The sequence below is a fragment of the Marmota flaviventris genome, chromosome 8 (assembly GCF_047511675.1).
Source record: "Marmota flaviventris isolate mMarFla1 chromosome 8, mMarFla1.hap1, whole genome shotgun sequence".
In the NCBI taxonomy this organism is placed as follows: domain Eukaryota; kingdom Metazoa; phylum Chordata; class Mammalia; order Rodentia; family Sciuridae; genus Marmota; species Marmota flaviventris.
Genome location: NC_092505.1, coordinates 133398624 through 133417044, shown reverse-complemented (window position 1 = coordinate 133417044; position 18421 = coordinate 133398624). Strand labels below are relative to the sequence as shown.

At 52.3% G+C, this 18421-nt stretch overlaps 4 protein-coding genes across 11 annotated transcripts in view; 1 reads left to right on the top strand and 3 right to left on the bottom strand.

Moving 5' to 3' along the window:
- Positions 1–1031: 1031 nt before the first annotated feature.
- Positions 1032–4410, bottom strand: Nprl2 (NPR2 like, GATOR1 complex subunit). The gene is made up of 11 exons (XM_027934048.2): positions 4146–4410; positions 3495–3586; positions 3240–3408; positions 2964–3072; positions 2453–2589; positions 2265–2362; positions 2109–2145; positions 1927–2020; positions 1737–1854; positions 1320–1462; positions 1032–1230 (listed from the first exon to the last, which is right to left on the bottom strand). Exons 1-11 carry the CDS (start codon positions 4221–4223, stop codon positions 1163–1165), a joined length of 1143 nt encoding a protein of 380 aa, XP_027789849.1. The 5' UTR covers positions 4224–4410; the 3' UTR covers positions 1032–1162.
- An 87-nt stretch (positions 4411–4497) lies between these two features.
- On the top strand, positions 4498–7361 carry Cyb561d2 (cytochrome b561 family member D2). Of its 5 annotated transcripts, none has more exons than XM_027934050.3 (4): positions 4498–4604; positions 5042–5193; positions 5650–5687; positions 6539–7361. In XM_027934050.3, exons 2-4 carry the CDS (start codon positions 5067–5069, stop codon positions 7040–7042), a joined length of 669 nt encoding a protein of 222 aa, XP_027789851.1. In that variant the 5' UTR covers positions 4498–4604; positions 5042–5066; the 3' UTR covers positions 7043–7361. The 5 variants fall into 5 exon arrangements, with proteins under 5 accessions (XP_027789851.1, XP_071471787.1, XP_071471788.1 ...); XM_071615686.1 differs by having other exon boundaries at positions 5589–5687; positions 6504–7361; XM_071615687.1 differs by lacking the exon at positions 4498–4604 and adding an exon at positions 4787–4900 and having other exon boundaries at positions 5589–5687; positions 6504–7361.
- Positions 7362–7948: 587 nt separating this feature from the next.
- On the bottom strand, positions 7949–12954 carry Tmem115 (transmembrane protein 115). Its single transcript, XM_027934049.3, has 2 exons — positions 11590–12954; positions 7949–8752 (listed from the first exon to the last, which is right to left on the bottom strand). Exons 1-2 carry the CDS (start codon positions 12438–12440, stop codon positions 8548–8550), a joined length of 1056 nt encoding a protein of 351 aa, XP_027789850.1. The 5' UTR covers positions 12441–12954; the 3' UTR covers positions 7949–8547.
- Positions 12955–15349: 2395 nt separating this feature from the next.
- The window catches only part of Cacna2d2 (calcium voltage-gated channel auxiliary subunit alpha2delta 2), a 133998-nt gene continuing 130926 nt past the window's right edge, over positions 15350–18421 (bottom strand). For 3 of the 4 annotated variants that reach the window (XM_027933751.2, XM_027933753.2, XM_027933754.2), the window contains 6 exons: positions 18266–18318; positions 18091–18146; positions 17800–17926; positions 17574–17683; positions 17388–17470; positions 15350–17300 (listed from right to left, as the gene is read on the bottom strand). In XM_027933751.2, coding sequence (XP_027789552.1) covers positions 17157–17300; positions 17388–17470; positions 17574–17683; positions 17800–17926; positions 18091–18146; positions 18266–18318 — 573 coding nt within the window. In that variant the 3' untranslated portion in view covers positions 15350–17156. Of the gene's footprint in view, positions 17301–17387; positions 17478–17573; positions 17684–17799; positions 17927–18090; positions 18147–18265; positions 18319–18421 lie in introns of all 4 variants that reach the window. The other variant, XM_027933756.2, reaches the window with a different exon arrangement.

The window sequence follows — 18421 nt, the reverse complement described above, 5'->3', positions numbered from 1 at the left end:
GGGAGACTGAGGCAGGAGGATCACAAGTTCAAAGCCAGCCTCAGCAAAAGTGAGGGGCTAAAAGCAACTCAGTAAGACCCTGTCTCTAAATAATATACAAAATAGGGCTGGGGATGTGGCTCAGTGGCCCACAGCCCAAGTTCAATCCTCAGTAACCACCCCCGCCGCCCCCCCGCAAGAAAATACTGGGTCAGACGTGGCTTCCCAGAGTTTTGCAGGTTCTACTTCTTGCCTTTCTCCTACCTCAGGATTTAGACGTGGGGGAGGGGGGGCGGAGCGCTGTGAGGGTACTGGGGATTGAACCCAGGCCTAGCACATGAAAGTTCTACCACTGAGCTGCATTCCCCGTCCCTTTCTATTTTAGAGACAGGATCTTGCTAAATTGTCCAGGCTGGCCTCAAACTCGCAATCCTCCTGCCTTGGCCTCTTGAGTAGCTGGGAGTAGAGGCATATGTCATCATGCCTGGAAGTCTTTGGCTTGTATTTTTGGCTCTCTTTGGTCTCCCATGATCCAGTCCCATGGGCTTGCCTTGGGTTCCTCATACATGCTTCAGGGTTTTGCATTGGTTTCTTCTATTGGAATACTTTTCCTAGTTCAAGGCTCAGTTTAAATCACTTCACCTAGGTCTGTTTTGCTTATCTAATCCAGAGCAATCCCTGCTTCCCTCGGAACTCAAACTGTTCATCACCTCTGTTTCTTGCTGCTTCAGTTTACAACAGCATGTTCACTTGGCCATTGCTGGCCATGCCCATCAGATGGCGCTCCAGAGCGCCCGGACCTTGACTGGCTCATTTAAGGCTAGGTTGTCCACAGCGGAGGCAGCACTCAGTAAAAGGTTGAGGCAGCTGGGGTGCCTATAATACCTGTAATCCTAGCTACTCCACAGGCTGAGGAAGGATGGTTAAAAGTTCAAGGCCAGCTTGGGCAACTTAGAGAGATTCTGACTGAAAATAAAAGGCTGGGGATGTGATAAGAGTGCCCTTGAGTTCAATCCCCATACCGCAAAAATAAATAAATGAATAAAGGCAGGTTGAAGTCATTGATTTTATTTACAGAACTAAGAGTCAACCTACAGAGGATATGAACTAGCCTACTTGTCTAGTCCCCATGTGGGTTTAGCAGGAGGGAGTAGCCACAGCAATATAATCATTCAGGAAAGCTTCACTTCCAGCAGATGATGATGTTGGGGTCATTCTCCAGACGCTCATCCAGCTCATGGTAACTCATGCCTGGGTGGGGTGGGGGAGGTGAGGTCAGTGATCTTGGCCTACCCACAGTGCCCTGACCTCACCCTGTCTGCCCCACTGCATGCCTCCACCTGTCTTGCAGCAGATCTCATCATAGCTGTGACAGCCTGTGTAAAGCCGGGCAGGGTGGCTTCGCTCCTCTCGAGACACCCGCACAGGATATTTCTGTAGTCGTCGGATGAGATTCTTCATTAGCCCAAACTGGATCAGTTTCCTGGGGTGAGGATTGGGGAAGAAGTATGATGCTCTGGTCAGTCCTCCTTATAGCCAGACCAACTCTTTCCTGCAGCCTTCTGTTCAATTCTATCTCAGAGCCAGACTGCCCTGCAAGCTCATCATCCCCAGGAATCCTCCCTGGTTTAGCAGTGCCACGATTCTTCTCACTGGGAATACCCTGCTTCTTCTGACCCAGGGTTCCTCCAGAGAGACAAAGAGGGTCCACCTTCCCTCAGGCAACCCCCTCATTTCCCAAGGAATGGCCCTCTGACCGTTCATCAACATGCTGTAGCTGTTGGGAGTGGCGGCCGATGAGGTCTCGTACAGTAGTACCAGGGCTCAGGCTGCAGTACAGTTGGAACACATCCCGGAGACTGGCTCTTTTGTGCCCTGTGGGTGCCAGGATCAGCTCACCAAGTGACCCTCCCCTTCCCAAGATATCTCCCCAGAGCCCACTACTACCTTGCTTGGTCACATAGGATAGACATGCCTCCTGTAGGGACTTGTCATCTACAAGATCCTGGACCTTGGGTGTTGGACAGTACACGTTGGAGTACTAGAGAATAGCAGAAGGCACAGGGACCTGAGTGAGGGGCTGGGAGGCTGGGCCAGACATTGCTGAACCATATTCCAAATTTACCTACCTGGAGAATGGACACCAGTGTCACAACACCATAGTACCTAAGAGAGAGAGCTGAGCTCAGCTTCTGAAGACTAGACCTTTCCAGCTCCATACTCAGGGACCTAGATTCTTCCCTGGCTGGTGACCTTATGCTAGGCATGACTATTGCCCTACTCACAGTAGGTTCTGTATGGCAATGCGCACTAGGTTGAGCTCCACATCTGCCTCAGCAGAGATCTTCTGGACATGGCGGAAACCATCGATGTATGGCAGGATCTGGCAGAGCAGGGCAAGGTCAGTGGGGTTAGGATGAGGCCAGTGCTGTGGCCAAGACAAGGTGATGCTACTCAGGGACAACTGGCACACCTGTTGGGTGGTGAGGTCCCACTGTGAGTTGAAGAAATCCTCCTTGTCCTTGGTAAAGACAGGTACATCATACTCTTGGGCCACAGGAGGGTCTGGCCGCTGTTCAATCACCTTCAAGTGGATGGTGTTGGATTCATCTGCAGGGGACCCCACCCATATTCTCAGTGCCATCTCTCCTGAGAGGCCCTCAATTACCATCCAGCCTTTCCAGTATCCCTTGAGGCAGGCAGGTGGCTCTGAGGAGGGTCATTCTTCCCCTTTTATGGAGTGAGAAACTGAGGTCCAAAGGGGAAGGAATATACACAAGGAGCAGAGCTGGATAGCTCTGCTGGCTGCCCCCCATGCCCAGCCCCATCATGTACTGTACCCAGGACATCACCTCAGCCTCTGGCTATTTCCTGGCCACCAGTTTATTCAAAAGTCTTGTCCTTTTCCCCCCAAAGGCTGTGCTCACCTTCTGCCACTTTCCCATACCTCCCCTTCTGTTGTTCTTGCAGAGGCTGGGTCATACCAATGGGTAGAGTGCACCGGCCAGAAGCATTCAGCTCCTCCAGTAAGATGGTCATTATGGGCACCAACTTCTGCTTGCTCTCCTCTGTGGACACGAAACTGCTCTCTAGCTGGACAGAGCATAGACAGCATAGTGGGTATACCCCAGGGCACCTGACTAACTAGATGCCCTGCCTGGGTCCTGAGCTAGCTGTCAGGATCAAGAAGACTTTGGAGACATAGGAACACTTTTCCCAACTTTGCCTGCCCATACACCCAAGCCTATCATGTTGCAGACCTCCAATGTGGTCAGGTAGCCAGCCAGCTTTTTAACAATGGGCTCCAGGGCACAGGTCTTGGCCTGGGCATCACACACAAACCCCAGGTTGAAGAGGAGAGCATTGCGGCTATACTTCTTGTGCTCAATGCACACAGGGCAGCCGATCAGCTTCTTTTCCATGGCTGTGCTGGATGAATGGAACAGAGTTAGGCCTCCCCAAGTCTGTTCCCTCCTCTTGGGACCCGTTCATCCCACACCCAGCCAGGGCCTCACACAGTGATGAGCTTGTTTTGTAGCTCTGGCTTGGTGATGATGTACACTTGGACGGTGTCAAACAGCTCCCTGGAGATGAAGTCTTCAGGGACCTGGGGAAGGAAGTGGCAAGAAGCCCCTGACTAGACATTGGGACTGGGTGGAGTGCACAGGGTGCATTCATAGGTGCACCACCCATTACCACCTTCAGGTATAAGTACTTTTCTCTAGCATTTTCCTCTCTCTCATTCACCCAGGCCTAACACTCCTTGGTGTTTTCAAACACATACTGTGTTCTCACAGGCTTCTTGGCTTTTGCATTTGTTGCTCCCTATACTTGGAACACTTTCCTCCATCATCTAATTTGCTATGCATCATTTAAGTTCCAATCCAGGAATTCTCTCAGACCACTCACCCCCACCTTCCATGGGACCTGACACCTCCCCTGAACCTTACAATTGGATTTCCCCAAAGCACGGCTCATGTGACATAGTATGTTTCCTTCATCACAACAGGAGCCGGGGGACCTGGGTCTGTTATCCTTTCTATTCATGGTTATCCGGGAATGGATAGAGATACCCGCGTGCAGCAAGGGGATTCAGTGCTATGTCAGTCAGCTGAGCTCCCGAGAGTGTCCCTCTCCCCGCCTAGTATCGCGAGCCCGGGCAGCACCTGATAGGTGATCTTTGGTCCCAGCGTGGGGTGGAACTCGCTGAAGAATATGCATTCGATGCGGCAGCTGCTGCCCATGGCGCTAGCGAGTCCTGGGTCCGTAGCTCCTTGTCGTTCGCGCGGAGACACCCCTATTCTTGGGAACACTGGTCAGAAAACAGCCCTGAGGCCTGGGCCACTGTGTCATGCAGTCGTGCGCGCGCGCGCACGCGCGCACACACACACACACACACACACACACACACACACACTCGAGAGGCTGTCTGCTCAGTAGAGTCTGCGTAGCGAGATTCAGAGGCGGGGCTTGGGGGGGCTCTTCCCAGGAAGTCCCGGGTGGGTAGATGTCGCACCCGGAAGTGAAGCGGCTCCGCGACGGAGCGGCGGCGTGCGCGGTAGGGTCCTGGTTATCCAGCATTTTTTTGGAGGAAACCACCACGTCTGATCGGCGCTGCAAGTGAGGTAGGCAGATTCCTAGCATGAAGGGACAGCGTGCTAGCGGCACTTGGTGGGGAGCACTGCACGAAGGGATTCAGGCTGTAAGTGGGACACATCTGGGAACTACAATTCCCGCAGTGCTTCACGCGCTCCCACCTGGCGTTCCCACCAGCGACAGGGTGATGCATGCTGGAATTTGTAGTCTTATGTGGCCTTGCGTATCCTACCTGAAAAGTGGGCTAGAGATCAATACCAATTTAGATGCAGGTAGATCCTGACGGGGCTGCCAGTCCTCTCCTGGCCAGTTGTGACTATTTCCGGTACTGGTCTTGGTCTGTTTTTTCCTACCATAACTTCTTGGAAGAGGGTGGCATTCTTGCCCTGCAACTCTTCTTCCAGCGAGAGGTGTGGAACTGTCCTACTGGGGCACCCGACCCTTGCCAATGCTACTTTGTTTTCAGGCTACAGCTACCGGCCTAACTGACCATGGCCCTTTCTGTGGAGACCGAGTCGCACATCTACCGAGCTCTGCGCACTGCTTCTGGGGCTGCAGCCCACCTTGTGGCCCTGGGCTTTACCATCTTTGTGGCTGTGCTCGCCAGGCCTGGTTCCAGTAAGTAGAATTCATAGTTGACTTCTGGGAAAGGAAAGGCAACTTTTCCTGGGGGAGCAAGGGCAGTAGGAAGCCTTGGGCCTAACTCTTGGGAACAGGGCTGGCTGGCTGAGGAATATTTTGTGTAGAAGGGATGATACTCTGGATGAAACATGGGTGGGGGCTCTGACAGCTTGGCCAAGCCCCATAGAGCCCATGGTTATCCTTTTTCTTGTCTTGGTGCACCTCTTGGGAGGTGCTGGGGGAAGGAGAGAGAGGAGTGGCAAGCATGCATGGCCTGTGGTCTAGGAAGAGAGAACAGGTGTGGAATCAGCTTGCTGCAGCTAGCGGGGCGCGGCTCACATTTTGGCAGCACCTTCTTAGGTGATGGGCTGCCCTTATTCCTCAACCTGTAGGGATTGGTATTGCTGGTTTCTTCTTGCCTCAGCCCCATGAGGACTCCTCTTCTCATTCCAGGCCTGTTTTCCTGGCACCCTGTGCTTATGTCTCTGGCTGTAAGTAGTGGGTATGGGCAGCTCTCATGGGTGGGAGCATGGGTATGGGTGGTGACCCTGATAGCCTTTGACTCCTTGTGGACATTTAGTGTCTATTTGGAGGAGTTGCATGCTTCAACTCTTGTCCGGATATGTTCCTGACTTGAATCATAGTATTTGAGACCCAGTATAGCTGGGTGTGGTGGTGTATACCTGTAATCCTAGCTACTGGGGAGGCTGAGACAAGAGGATTGCAAGTTCAAGGCCAATCTTGGCAACTGAGACAAACCCTATCTCAAAACAAAAAAATAAATTAAAAGTGCTTGACATAGTTCTCCAGGGTTCAATCCCCAGTACCACATATACATCAAAAACAAACAAACAAAAAACCTAGGATAAATGGGAAGGTTTAAACACAAATGAGACTTCTCCCATCTCCAGGCAGGAAGCTGAGAAATTGCATTTGGATGACCCTTTTTACCTTAAGTTTGTGGTGATATGTGTCTTATTTTCCCTGAAACAGTGCACCCATGTGGTCAGCTCTTGCCAAGAAATTGTATCCATACATCCCCATGGGAGAGAAACAAAGGTTTTGAATCATTTATAAGTGCTACATCTCAGACCTTGTTTGCTAGGTAACAACAGAGATGACATTTCAGAATTGCATCTAGGAAGATGTGTGAAGAGGTATCTGTCACTGACTATTTAAGGAAGATGTTCTGCCCCACTAAATGGGTAGTTTTGCTGGGGAGAAAATTAAGAAGGGGAATCAGCTCAGGTGCACTGACAACTAAGAGGATCATCTAAAGCCCTCTTATTTTTTTTTTGCTGGGACAGCACCCTCACTTGAGTTTCCTTCTCCGTCTCCTCAGTTCTCCTTCCTGATGACCGAGGCACTATTGGTGTTCTCTCCTGAGAGTTCGTTGCTGCGCTCCCTGTCACGGAAGGGCCGGGCACGCTGCCACTGGGTGCTGCAGCTGCTGGCTCTACTGTGTGCACTGCTGGGCCTTGGTCTTGTCATCCTCCACAAAGAGCAGCTTGGCAAAGCCCACTTGGCTACACGGCACGGACAGGCAGGACTGCTAGCCGTGCTATGGGCAGGGCTGCAGTGCTCAGGTGGGGTGGGGCTGCTTTACCCCAAGCTGCTGCCCCGATGGCCCCTGGCAAAGCTCAAGCTATACCATGCCACTTCTGGGCTGGTGGGCTACCTGCTGGGTAGTACCAGCCTCTTGTTGGGCATGTGCTCACTCTGGTTCACTGCCACTGTCACTGGTGGAGCCTGGTACCTGGCTGTGCTATGCCCTGTCCTTACCAGCTTGGTCATTATGAATCAGGTGAGCAATGCCTACCTATATCGCAAGAGGATCCAACCATGAACTCTTCCTAGCCAAGGGAAGCCTGGATTTGCCTCTCAGCATTCTGGGGCTGGGGACCTCCTGAACTCTTTTAGCTGATTGGGTCAGGGGATACTTCAGGCACTGGAGCAGTAGGAGACCCATATGTGACATTTTTGCTCTTCGTGCTAGAGTGCCTCCTCTGTCCTTCTCCTTTTGCTGCATCCCAGAGGAGCATATGGATCACGTGTCTGGATGAAGCTGGGATTTCAAGACTGCCTGCACAACAATGCAGCTTATAATTGTACTGGTTTAATTATTGGAGAGAAAAAAGTGAAATAAAAATGACTGAAAAGACTGATGGGAGGAGCAGCTTAGAGTTGGAGGTGGTTCTAACTAATGCTGTCAGCATTAAGAAGTAGGCAGCTTAGCAAGGTGGGGGCCCTCTCTGAATGGTAGTTCTCCTAGCACACAAGTCCCTAGGATATGGCTGTTGAGCCTCCCATGTTGTGAATGGTACAGTTACGTATCCTACCCATCTCCCAGCTTCTGACTCCTGGAACATCCACACTATGGGGGCTAGATACAGACTGACAGGATGGGAGCTGGGAATGGGCTATCTCCATAGGTGTCAAGAGCAGAATACTCTGTCTTTGTGGTGAGTCATGGGCAAGAACAACTCATGATGGAGAGAACCTCAACTGTCAGATCCTCTGGGTAGGGGCAGAGGGCCTCCTAAATGGGGACTAGAGAGAGGAAAAAGAATAAGGCTCTGAGGCAATGGCTCTGGGAAGGCCACTTGGCAGTAGGCATATAGTGGTGGAAGGAAGGTATACTGGGGCAGTGGGCTTTTTATCCAGCTGGAGTTGCCATGGAGAGCCCTTGGATCCAGAGTAAAGACTATCTAAGTTGAGCATGTGAGACTGTACAAGGTAGCTTGACAAAGTGTAGGAGTCATACCTCAAAGAACTGCTTTATTGATACTGTGAGGCTGGGCTTGGTTGCCCACTCAAGTGGTCCTGTAGAAAATACCTGGGAGCTGTGGCTGTTCTGGCCCAGAAGCAGTCACGGCCACAGCAGAGGGAAACAAGAAATCCTGACATGAACACAGTCTTCCTGGGGGTGGGCAGGGATGTACAGCCTTGTGTTGGCTCCTGCACTGGCTGGGCCCCCAGAACATTTTTGGCAAATGCAAATCCTTGCCTTGACAGGGCTCAGGGCTCTTGGCAACCAGTTTCAGATGTGAGGGCCAGCCCAGGAGCTGTGGCACCAGCGTTCCTGTAGTCATTTGGGGCTGAGGTATAGTCTCACCTCAGATGGAGTTCTGGATTGGCCGATGCCTCAGAGGTCCCATGCCCAGGATAGTGGTTATCTGGAGTCAGAACCAGGTAGCAAGGGTCCTGGGTAGTGTTGGTGAGAGACAGCAAGTGGCCATGGAAGGCTCCAGCAGGCCTTCTTCCCTCTTAGAGCAGTCAGTGCCCTGGGGTAGCTGAGAGGCATCATTGAGGGCTTGGGAGAGGAGGGGCTACACTCAAGGTGGTCTGGAGTTACAGTTTTGGGGGAGCTGCCTCGAAGGTGATAAGGCTGGATTCAGGAGTAGCCCCCTTTCCTGGGGATGTGGGAGCCTTTTCTGAGAGCAGGGGGCTGTCCACTTTGGCCCCAGATTCTTCTTCATCATCATCCATGCTGGGCCAGGTGGACTGGTCCTCCACTCTCTTCAGCCGCTCATTGAGGGCCTTCAGAGCCAGTTGCCTGGGGCCAGAGGAGAGAGGACAGGTCACTCTGGGTTTCTCTTGGCACATATCCTGCACCCTTCCTCTGTAATCTGCCCTCTCTCCCTACCACATAGATTCCTCCCCCAGAATCCATTCTCTATGCAGCACCCAGAACTCCCCTGAGACTGAATTTCAGCCCATGCTGCCATCAGAATGAGGACCAGAAGGCTCTGGAGTCTTTCCTTCTAGCTCTAGGACGCCTTCAGGATGAGAAGGCCAGTTGGATGTCTGCCAGACTGACCACCAGGCTATCCATGGCCAGCCACCAGGAATAGTTCTGAATTTGATGCATGAGAGTGGGCAGATCTAACGATCCAGGGCAGATGGGTGGAATGGCAAGTCCCTGGAGATGGGTACCTGCTTGGGCACTTACACACATCCAAGGACAGGTTCATTAATTCTCCCTTTCTTGGATAGGGGTATCTGAAGCCTCCTGGCAAGGGTCTCTGGGAAAGACTGGAATTCAGTACCTCCCTTAGCTCAGCCCAGGAAGCAGAGTCAACTTGGATCAGTACACCCCTCTTAACTCTGATGTTTTCATTTCTAGAGAATCCCCCAAACCACTAAGACCTGTGTTAGAATAGGCTTTTAGCAGAGTCCTTGCAAGAGGTGAAGAAGAGAAAAGCCCATGTGGGTAGGGCACAGGCCAGAGCCTGTTTTCATGGGGCAGATCCTTGGAGGCACCACTTTGGGGGAGATGGGAAAGTCTACTAGAAGGTATTCACATGAGCCCTAGGCCACCAGAGGGTAGAGTAACAATGCTGCCAGGCAACACATCCAACAATGGCCACTGCCCACTCCTGATGCTTCAGCTTCTCTGTGCCACCAATGTGGGGACAGTCTGTGTAACCTATCAAGTTCCTGCAGAGAACCAAAACCTGCACCATGCCAAGGATAAGGAGAAGCAACAAGGACATGAGCACAGAAAACCCAGTATACTTCCCCCCCTGCCCTCCAACCTGGCACATGGCAAATTTGCATTGATGGGACAGTTCTTCAATGATACTGCCAAGGCTCCCTTCTCAGAGATGGCCTTGTCAGTTCTGTCTAAAGTCGGCCAAGACCCAGAGATAGTGTCATGCTAGTCACTTCTTCACAAGGGTCAAAGATGTCTCTTTGATGGGGGCTGGGGTTGTAGCTCAGGCAAGCATTTGCATGTGTGAGGCACTGGGTTCGATTCTCAGCACTGCATATAAATAAGTAAATAAATAGGTCCATCAACAACTAAAAAGGAAAAAAAAAAAAAGATGGGAAACCCTGCCTTCTACCTAGTAGCCCTTTGGGTCTGAGTGTGGCTTGCAGTCAGATAACAAACTGGTTGGAAGAATAACCCCCACCTATACTACTTAAGGCTATACCAAGAACTTACCTCTTGCCCTATCTTCACCCACTCTCTGGTCCATTTCCTTGGGCAGATTTTTTTTTTTTTTCTTGAGACAGGGTCTCACTAAGTTGCTAAGGCTGGCCTTGAACTTGTGATCTTCCTGCCTCAGCCTCCTGAGTCATTGGGATTACAGGTATGTATCACCACACCTGGCTTGGGCAGGTTTTCTGAACATCCAGCCAACCCTAACCATCTAAGACCTCTCACTGAAGGAGAGGTCCCACCTGAATAGCTGAGGGTAGCTTAGTTCCTCCCAGGTCCAGCCCACCTGGCCTTGTCTCCTTCACTGGATAAGGTCAAGACACACCTCTAACTTATCACCCATAGACTAGACTGTAGGGCCTTGAATGAGGCCCTCACAGCATGCTGTAAGTGTTTTCCCACAAATATCAGCTTGGACCACCAGCTGGAAACTCCTTCAAGGAAGGGGTGTGTTTTACACTCAAGTGTACTGCCCCAGTGGACAGTAAGCTCAAGGATAAATAACTCTTCCACTGAATTCACAGAGCTTCCTGCCAGGAATCTATTTCATAGATGAGCAAAAGCAGGAACCTTTGACAAAAGCAAAAGGATAGCCCTGTTATCCGATTACCTTAAAAAAAAAAAAAACCCAAGCAAACACCCCCCCCCCAAAAAAAAAAAAAACCCAAGAATAATGTTGTAAATGGAGCTGGGGATCTTATAGAAGCTGGGACCACTCTGGGGAGCCCACAGATCCAGGAGAGTTAAGAGCTGAATTAAAAACAGTGTCTCTTGTCCTGGCCAAAGTGCAGCCAGTGAATAATTCAGCCAGGATGCCTAATGCGGCAGATGGCTTAGTTTACAGATAATTCAAAGGTCTCCACTATCTGGTGTGGTACACAGGCCTCTAAGGTGGGTCATATAGCGAGTCCCCTGGGTTTGGTGACACCTCCCTGCTTGGAAGTTAAATTTGGTAAGACCCTAAGCTTCCTTCAGTAAGTGGCAGAGAAGCATGTATCTGAATTAAGACTCATGAAGAGGACATGGTTCAGTATTTGGAAATTGGGGTAACTAGACTATTTCTTAAGGGCCCCAGGCCTTCTTCCCTGGTCCCCGCCCCCCCCAGGGGAAAAAAGACTAACAGGTTGTCTCCGGCTCCCAAGTACAAGTGTCTAGGATTTAGAGACTCTGCAAGGCCAGGGTGATGCATACCTCCATTAGCCCCTCACACAGAACCAAAAGAAATGGTATTTCTTGAGACTGAAATGGCCCTAGTGGTAAGAAAAAGCACACACCGGAGCCCAGACATCTACATGCTGAATTCTCAAGGCCAGGCTGGGTTTCCTCTCTGAACCTGCCCCAACACCTGACTGTGGGTCTCTTATGCACAGCAAGCACCTCAACAGGTGGCATGTGACTTTGACCAGTACTCTCTTAGCTTGCCAAGATTTTGGAAGGTTTCACGGTACCTTCTCCGCTCTGCATCTTGAGGGTCTGTGCCTGGGAGGCTGATGGTGATGGAGGATGGGGCTCCCACATCATAGCGTTTCACTGTCTTCTGGCATATCTTTACTTTCACCAGGAGACCATGCACCAAGTTCGCCAGCAGCCCCACCACAGGCTGCAGGATCTCAGGGAAGAAGGTGGCAAAAGCAAAGTGGTCAGCCATGTCCCCTCGGCCTCGGCTATGGCGCTGGTAGAAGCGAAGATACACCCAACTGGAGAGGAGTCCAAAGCCATAGGAAGCCAGCGCTGGGCTCTGGAGCAGTGTGGCCAGCCGCAGCAGTAGCAGCAGTGCCAGCAGCAGCATTGGCACTACGCTGACGCGCACCTGGGGCACTCGCAGGACCACACAGTCCCCCATAGTTTGCTTGAGTGCCACCAAGACACCACCTAGGAAGCCCAGAGCGCCGTGGATACGGATTGTGAACAGGTAGACCAAGTTGAAGGAAGCCATATAGGTGAGGAGGTAGGCGAAGGCCCCCAGTAGCCCCACAGACACATTCACCACCGAGAAGAAGATGAGCAGCTCCAAGGCTCCCCAGAGGGGTTCCAGCAAACGCCCAGCCACCACCACTGTGGCCAGGCTGATGGCCACATCCCACACGTGCTGCTCCATGAGCCCATGGGTGGCCAGAGTCCAAATCCAGAAGTTGGGAGGAAAGAGGTAGCCTGGGGTGACCGCCAGGCAGCCCGTGTCTACTGCGAAGGAAAGCAGGTAGATGAAAAGTACCGCTGCGCACAGGGCCTTTACCACCACGCTGGCGCTGGCCAGGATGGCCCCCAAGTGCTGGCGGGCACCAGGTAGGGCGCGTTGCATTTTCCTGGTATGCGTTGGCCTGAGGGGAAGGTGAAGAAGGTGGGCTAGGGGCCTCCCCGGGGCCTCGTTCCAGTCCGGCCCCGATGGGAGGCCCGGGTTCGGCCTAGTCACTGGCCTATCACCCTGGTGAAGGCTCCGCTTCCGGTCGGGACGGGCTCCGGTCTCAAAGGGCTTTGTCGCCTGGCCAGAGTCTAGGCCCCTCGCCCCGGACCTTTACGAAGGTCCTGGGCGGCTTTGGCACGCCTGCCTGCCTGCCCGGTAGGCCCAGCGCCGGGCTGGCTGGACTAGCCTTGCTCTCAGGACTGGGGCACCTCCATCCACTCCTGGGCTCTGGTCCGCGCGGGACTGGCACCTCGTTCCAGGTCCGAGTCAAGTCGGGTCAGCTCCAGCTGGGCCTCAGTCCTGACTTCTCCCCCTGCCTCCTCCCTTCTCAGGGGCCGACAAACATGGGTGCTGCGCTTGCGTGCCCCCGGCGGCAGCGGCGGCCGGATGCCTTCTGAGCTCCTGTCTTCCGGCTCTTTGGCATGCTGGGATACGGAGTCCTTGGCTACAGTCCTGGAGGAGCGGAACTAGGTTTCTGGGAAGAACTACAAGTCCCAGGAGACCGTGCGCCTAGCTGGTCCTGTCCGTGATCGAGAAGGGTGTTCTGGGAATTGTATAGCTGAGGGCTGTTTCCGCCTGTTCTTGGTGCATAAAGGAGAGAGGTTGCCAACCTCGGGAAGCTGAGAGTTGGGGGTTCAGGAGGCCGCACGGCCTCAGGTCACATACTTGCTGAATTTTCCAGGGAGAGTGACTCCATTTATGATATGTGCATGTACATAATAGTGTGATCTTGTGAGCAGTCGTGTGGGTGAGGACGTTAGGTGGTCCTGGTGTGTGTAATAGTGTGTGAAGCCCTGGAACGTTTAAGAATGGGACCTGACTGGAGTCCTTGCGCCGTCATTTGGCGGCAGTGTGACATTGGCAAAATTCTTGAATCTTTTAAAAAATCAGTTTCGTGTACCTTAAAATGGAGATGACAGAATCTTCCTACCCTAAGGAACAAAGGGGACAAAAGTGTAGAATGCCAGTCCACCTTGGATATTCAGATTGCCTTTGTTACAAGTGGAGTGAACCCAGGGTTTCCTCCCTTAAAAGGGTGATGCTGGGCCACCTCAGTGATTCTTCTCTCTACCAGAGAGACTTCTGATCATTGCTGGAGTTAGAAAGATCTTCCCACAAGCCAGGGTCAGACCTTACTTCTCACCATTTTGACTTCAGACAGGTTGTTTCTTGCCTTTTGTTGTTGTTGTATATCGAATTACTTTAAAAAAAGTATTCTAAATTAAAATAATTATATAACGAGGGACTTTTATAAAGAATCCCTTTCAGCCATCAATCTCAGTTCCAACTGCCCAATATGTGCATAGCCTTCCAGTTTACAAAGGATGTTGACTCCTTTTATCTTTGAGGTCTGGGTTTCCACTGGATGCCACACACCAGGGAGAGAGTTGCCAGACTAAGTAAGTAAAAATACAGGGTGCTCAGTCAAATTTGAATTTCAGATGAACAATAAACTTTTTAGTATAAGCATGTTCCATGTAATATGAGAAACACATTTCTCTACGAAACTTATCTAAAAAATAAAAATTGACTGAGCTTTCTATATTTTATTTGGTGATCCTACCCCAGAATCTGAGGGGCTTTCAAAGTATGGGAACTGTTTTGAGATTGAGGGTTAGGTGTTATTCTGTGGCTAATCCCAGCAGAGAAGTGAAGAAAGCCCCATTGTAGCTGACACTTGAATGTCCTTTCATCTTTAGCATTCCTGCCACCACCTTCTTTCTTAGACCTTAGCCAATTTTTTACCTTCATCCTGTGAGGGAAAATATTTCATCTCTCTTTATACTCATCTGCCCCAGGAAGGATTCACTAGTAACAACCCTTAGATTGTGGCAGATGACTGCCAGCTAAGTGTAAGTGAGCAGAGTCCCTGATCCTGTCAGTGTTGCAGAGTGAGCACTGACAGCATTCTCTGGAAAACCTCTGAACTAGTGGTTACAATTCTCTCACGGTGGCACATGCCTGTAATCCTAGGTACTCTAGAGGCTGAGGAAGAAGGATCATAAGTTCAGACTAGCTTGGGCAATTTAGCAAAACCCTGTCTCAAGATAAAAAAAAAAAGTAAAAAGGGCTGGAATGTAGCTAAGTGGTAGAGCACCCTGGGTTCAATTCCCAGTACCCCCCCCCCAAAAAAAAGGAAAAGAATAAAGTTGTCATAAAAACTAAGGTTAGGGTTAAAATGAACAAGGGTGAAGGGTCTGTCAGAGAATTTGCAAAAACTGACTTGGCTTCTGGCCTCCCCTGGTCAGGATAGGGGAGTGAGCCAGACCTTGGCCTCCCTGGAATAGTAGGATGTGGTCCTTGAGCACTAGCAAGTACCAACTTCTGGTTGTGTGGCTCCAGGAGCAGGACCTGAGTGTCAGGTCCCAGTTGCTGGACTAGGTGGCCGGACTTCAGCCTGAACTGGCATCTCATTACTATTTTCATTCCTTCAGGACTCTGGCCTTGCCTTGAAACTCTAGGAGGCTTATTTATTTATTTAGTTTTCAAAAACAGCTTTTTTTTCCCCTGGAGGCTTGTGAGATAATATGAGACAAAGTATGTCAAGGGCCTGGATCTTATTAGTCACTGGAAGGACCATGTCCATGAAGCATCATGCCCTATGGCCACCAGGGACCTGGATTGCTATGACCTTCTCCCAGCAGAACAGGGTGATGGCCCCTTGTCTTCATAGCTATCCAATCCTCACCGCAAAGCTGACACAGTGGATGGAAACTGTTTGAAGTGAAAATATGAACATTATTTAATAACTGATCTTCTGTAATAAACCATTTGAAAATATTTTACAAGGAATCACACACACGATATTTTACAAAGTTTCTTGACTTTTTGTCGCTGTTGTTTTTCCGACATGTCTGTACAAAATAGAACAACAACAAAAAAAGGGTAGAGAGGAAATGGCCCCCCAGTCCCCCAGCCCAAGGTGAGGGGGCAGCCAGGTCAGGTGGGTGATGAGAAGGATCAGACCCAGCTGGGGGTTGGACAACTACCTGATGGGGATTGTTTTGTCTGTTTTCTGTTTTTTAAACTTAAAATATATATTTATTTTTCTGTATATGTTTGTTTCATTTTTATATTCTCCATTGAGCACCTGACTACACTACAGTTACACATGCGCCCCCACAGGACACAGCTGACATCCAGGCAGGGCACACATCATGGACACCCACCCTGGCACCAGCAGCGGGCACAAACCATACAAACATACTGAGAAAGCAACAAGCAACATGACATTAATTAATGGAGCCATTAATTAATGCATCACCCTCCCCCCTCCTCCCAGTCCATTGAATCCCGTGGCTACATCCCCCTGCCCTCAGTTCCCTACTGGCCCCCAGACTGGGATGCCTTTGGGGGAAATGACCAGAATGAATGGTGTGAACAGATGTGCCCAAGGCCCAGCCTCTGTGTGTGCACAGTGTGTATATGTGTGAGTGCAAATGTGTGTTCAGCAGAAGAGGGGCAGTTTGGCCTCCTGGGCTCAGGGAGTGTGAGTGTGTGTGTGTGTGCGTGTGTGAGAGAGAGAGAGAGAGAGACGGGGGGGGGGGGTCGGGGGAGGGAGAGAGGGAGGGACATGGGAATGGGCACAGGCCTGAGTGTGTAAGGGCCAGATTGGGGGTGGGATGGCCCAGCCAGGAGAGACCAAGTCACCCCTGCTAAGGCAAAGGGCAATGTCTGGTGGGGGTTCCTCTGCCGAAGGGTGCAGGCAGTGGCATGTGGTCCTGCTGTGGGTTTGATACTAGTGAGAAATGGTTACAATGAGCACCTGGCAGGGTGAGGGGCACTTGGGGGACACTGGTGGCTAGGGATGGGACAGAGGGGTCTTTACCCTCTGCCCCAGCATTTGGCACTGTTTGACATTCAGCTTTAGAAGATGGGAGGATCAGCTGGGCTGCAGCTCAGATTAGAGGCAGGCGGCGAGTAGGAGATGGAGCATGCTTGTGCCAACCCTCCCACCAGCACCCCCTCACCCTATGTAAGGCTTTGTGAGCCCCCCATTGTATGTGTGTCTCTGTATCCATTTATGTGTGTCCTTTGGGGTCTGTCTAGTGAGTCTGGCTTCTACCCTCAGGGTTCCAGGTGTATACTGGGGTGTGTCTAAACTGATGTCATTGTGAGATTGTTCTGACACCTGTAGTGCTTGGGGGGTAGGGATGACTGTAGGCCTGAAAGGGGGCAGGAGCCCATGGGCCTCAAACTTGTTATCTCACCTTCCTCCATTATTCCCAGGGAAACTAGGTTTGGGCTTGGGTGGGGCAGCAGGGCCTGGTTAGAGGGGTCCAGCTGAGGCAGGATGGCCTACACAAAGGAAGCCTTTAGGCAGGGCAGGCAGGGGAGGCCTGGTTTGGCACCAGTACATGTGGCTTCCCTGTCCCAGCCCACTGGGGTGAGTCCAGTGTCTGGGACACTTGAACAGTTCAGCGGTGAGACATATCCTGGGTGTCAAAGTCTGTGGCGCCCTCCTTTGGGACTCCCCCACCCCAAGGCACAGGCTCTTAGAGCCTGGCGAGCTCAGGTCCTTAAGTGGGGGAGGGGCAAGGCTGTAAGGCGGGAGTGTGGGGCAGGGGTGGGGGGGCAGGCGGGCAGGGTGGGGGGTGTGGGTAGGGCTGGCGCTCAGAGGCGGTGAGAGGCGGCGAGGGTGTGGACTTGAAGCTGTGGCCGGGGCGGCAGGCCGAGGAGGAGAAGAAGCTGCAGGGAGACCAGGATGCCCAGCGATGGCGGGAAAGAGGCTCCACGGCCACAGTCTGAGGTATCTTCCTGCGGGGGAGAGACAAGGAACTGGTCGGCCAGGCCCGAGCAGGCGCAGGGTGATGCGATGTCAGGTCTGCCATCCCCCCAGCTCACTGTCGCATTGTAGTCGAAGCAGATGTGCGGGCCTCTCCGGTATCGTGGTCTCTGCACCAGCTCACACTGCTCCGGGCCGTCCGCTGGGCATGGGTGGGGAGTCAAGGAGGCAGCGGCGGTGGTATAGAGGGGCGCGTGGGACAGGAGGGAATGCGGGCGGCGGGGAGGAGGGAGGGGGCAGGATACAGTGCGTCTCCTTCTGCAGCAGCCGACCAGCCTCACACTGGCTGCACAGCGGTTTCTCGGCCACCACGAAGAGAAGGTTGGTGTTGGTCAGTCTCTGTGCGTGAAACAGCCTGGAGGGAACATCGAGAGGCGGGGTCTGGAGGTTCATTCCTCCACTTCACCCGGCCCCATTGGCCCCACCCTGGTTCTTCTCCCCGTTCCTCATCTCTAGGACACCCTCAAGCACCTGGAGCAGTTTCCGCAGTCGATGATGGCATTGTAGGAGGCGTTCACCGCGCCGAAGTAGTACTGGGTCTGTTTCATGACGCAGCTGCTCTCGCGCGTCTCAGGGCTTCCCTCGGCCTCCGCAGGGTCTGCGGGGCCCAGAGCGCCTCAGCTCCGCCCACAGACCCTGGCACGGTGTCTGACTGGTGGGCTTCAACCTGGCTCAGCCGTAAGCCCCGCCCTCCCTGTGGAGCGGGTGTCTGCTCTAGGGGCAGACCGTTATTTGAGGAGGTGCCTCCCAAGCCCTACCTACCCGCTTGGAACCAGCTGTGGTAGATGAGGCCGTAGAGAAGCTGTTGGAACAAAGACCTGCAGGGAACGGGGCACTGAGTGGGGGTGTCATCAGAGGCCAGTGCCCTGCCCCATTACTTTTTAGACCCCTCTTGGCCAGGGAGCACCATCTCTATATCCAAGCCCCCAGGACTCACCAGGCAGCAGCAGAGGTCCACCAGGCCAAGTTAAGGAAGTCTGCAATGGTTGGCTGCAGTGGAAAGAAGGGCATGGGCTGCTATTGTTGCCCCTCACCATAGGTCACCCCTAATTCAGACATCAGAGGTGGGGGTCAGGCATCCCAGCCCCCCCCC

Excerpts from the sequence above, each read along its gene's own strand:
- Nprl2 (XM_027934048.2), bottom strand. The coding sequence starts at position 4,223 with ATGGGCAGCAGCTGCCGCATCGAATGCATATTCTTCAGCGAGTTCCAC. Across the intron at positions 2,590-2,963 it reads CCGGTGCACTCTACCCATTG|ATGAATCCAACACCATCCAC; the intron begins GTATGACCCAGC and ends GGTCCCCTGCAG. Across the intron at positions 1,463-1,736 it reads CTACAGCATGTTGATGAACG|GAAACTGATCCAGTTTGGGC; the intron begins GTCAGAGGGCCA and ends TCCTCACCCCAG.
- Cyb561d2 (XM_071615686.1), top strand. The coding sequence starts at position 5,067 with ATGGCCCTTTCTGTGGAGACCGAGTCGCACATCTACCGAGCTCTGCGC. Across the intron at positions 5,194-5,588 it reads GCTCGCCAGGCCTGGTTCCA|GGATTGGTATTGCTGGTTTC; the intron begins GTAAGTAGAATT and ends CTCAACCTGTAG. Across the intron at positions 5,688-6,503 it reads CTGTGCTTATGTCTCTGGCT|CACCCTCACTTGAGTTTCCT; the intron begins GTAAGTAGTGGG and ends TTGCTGGGACAG.
- Tmem115 (XM_027934049.3), bottom strand. The coding sequence starts at position 12,440 with ATGCAACGCGCCCTACCTGGTGCCCGCCAGCACTTGGGGGCCATCCTG. Across the intron at positions 8,753-11,589 it reads CAAGATGCAGAGCGGAGAAG|GCAACTGGCTCTGAAGGCCC; the intron begins GTACCGTGAAAC and ends CTCTGGCCCCAG.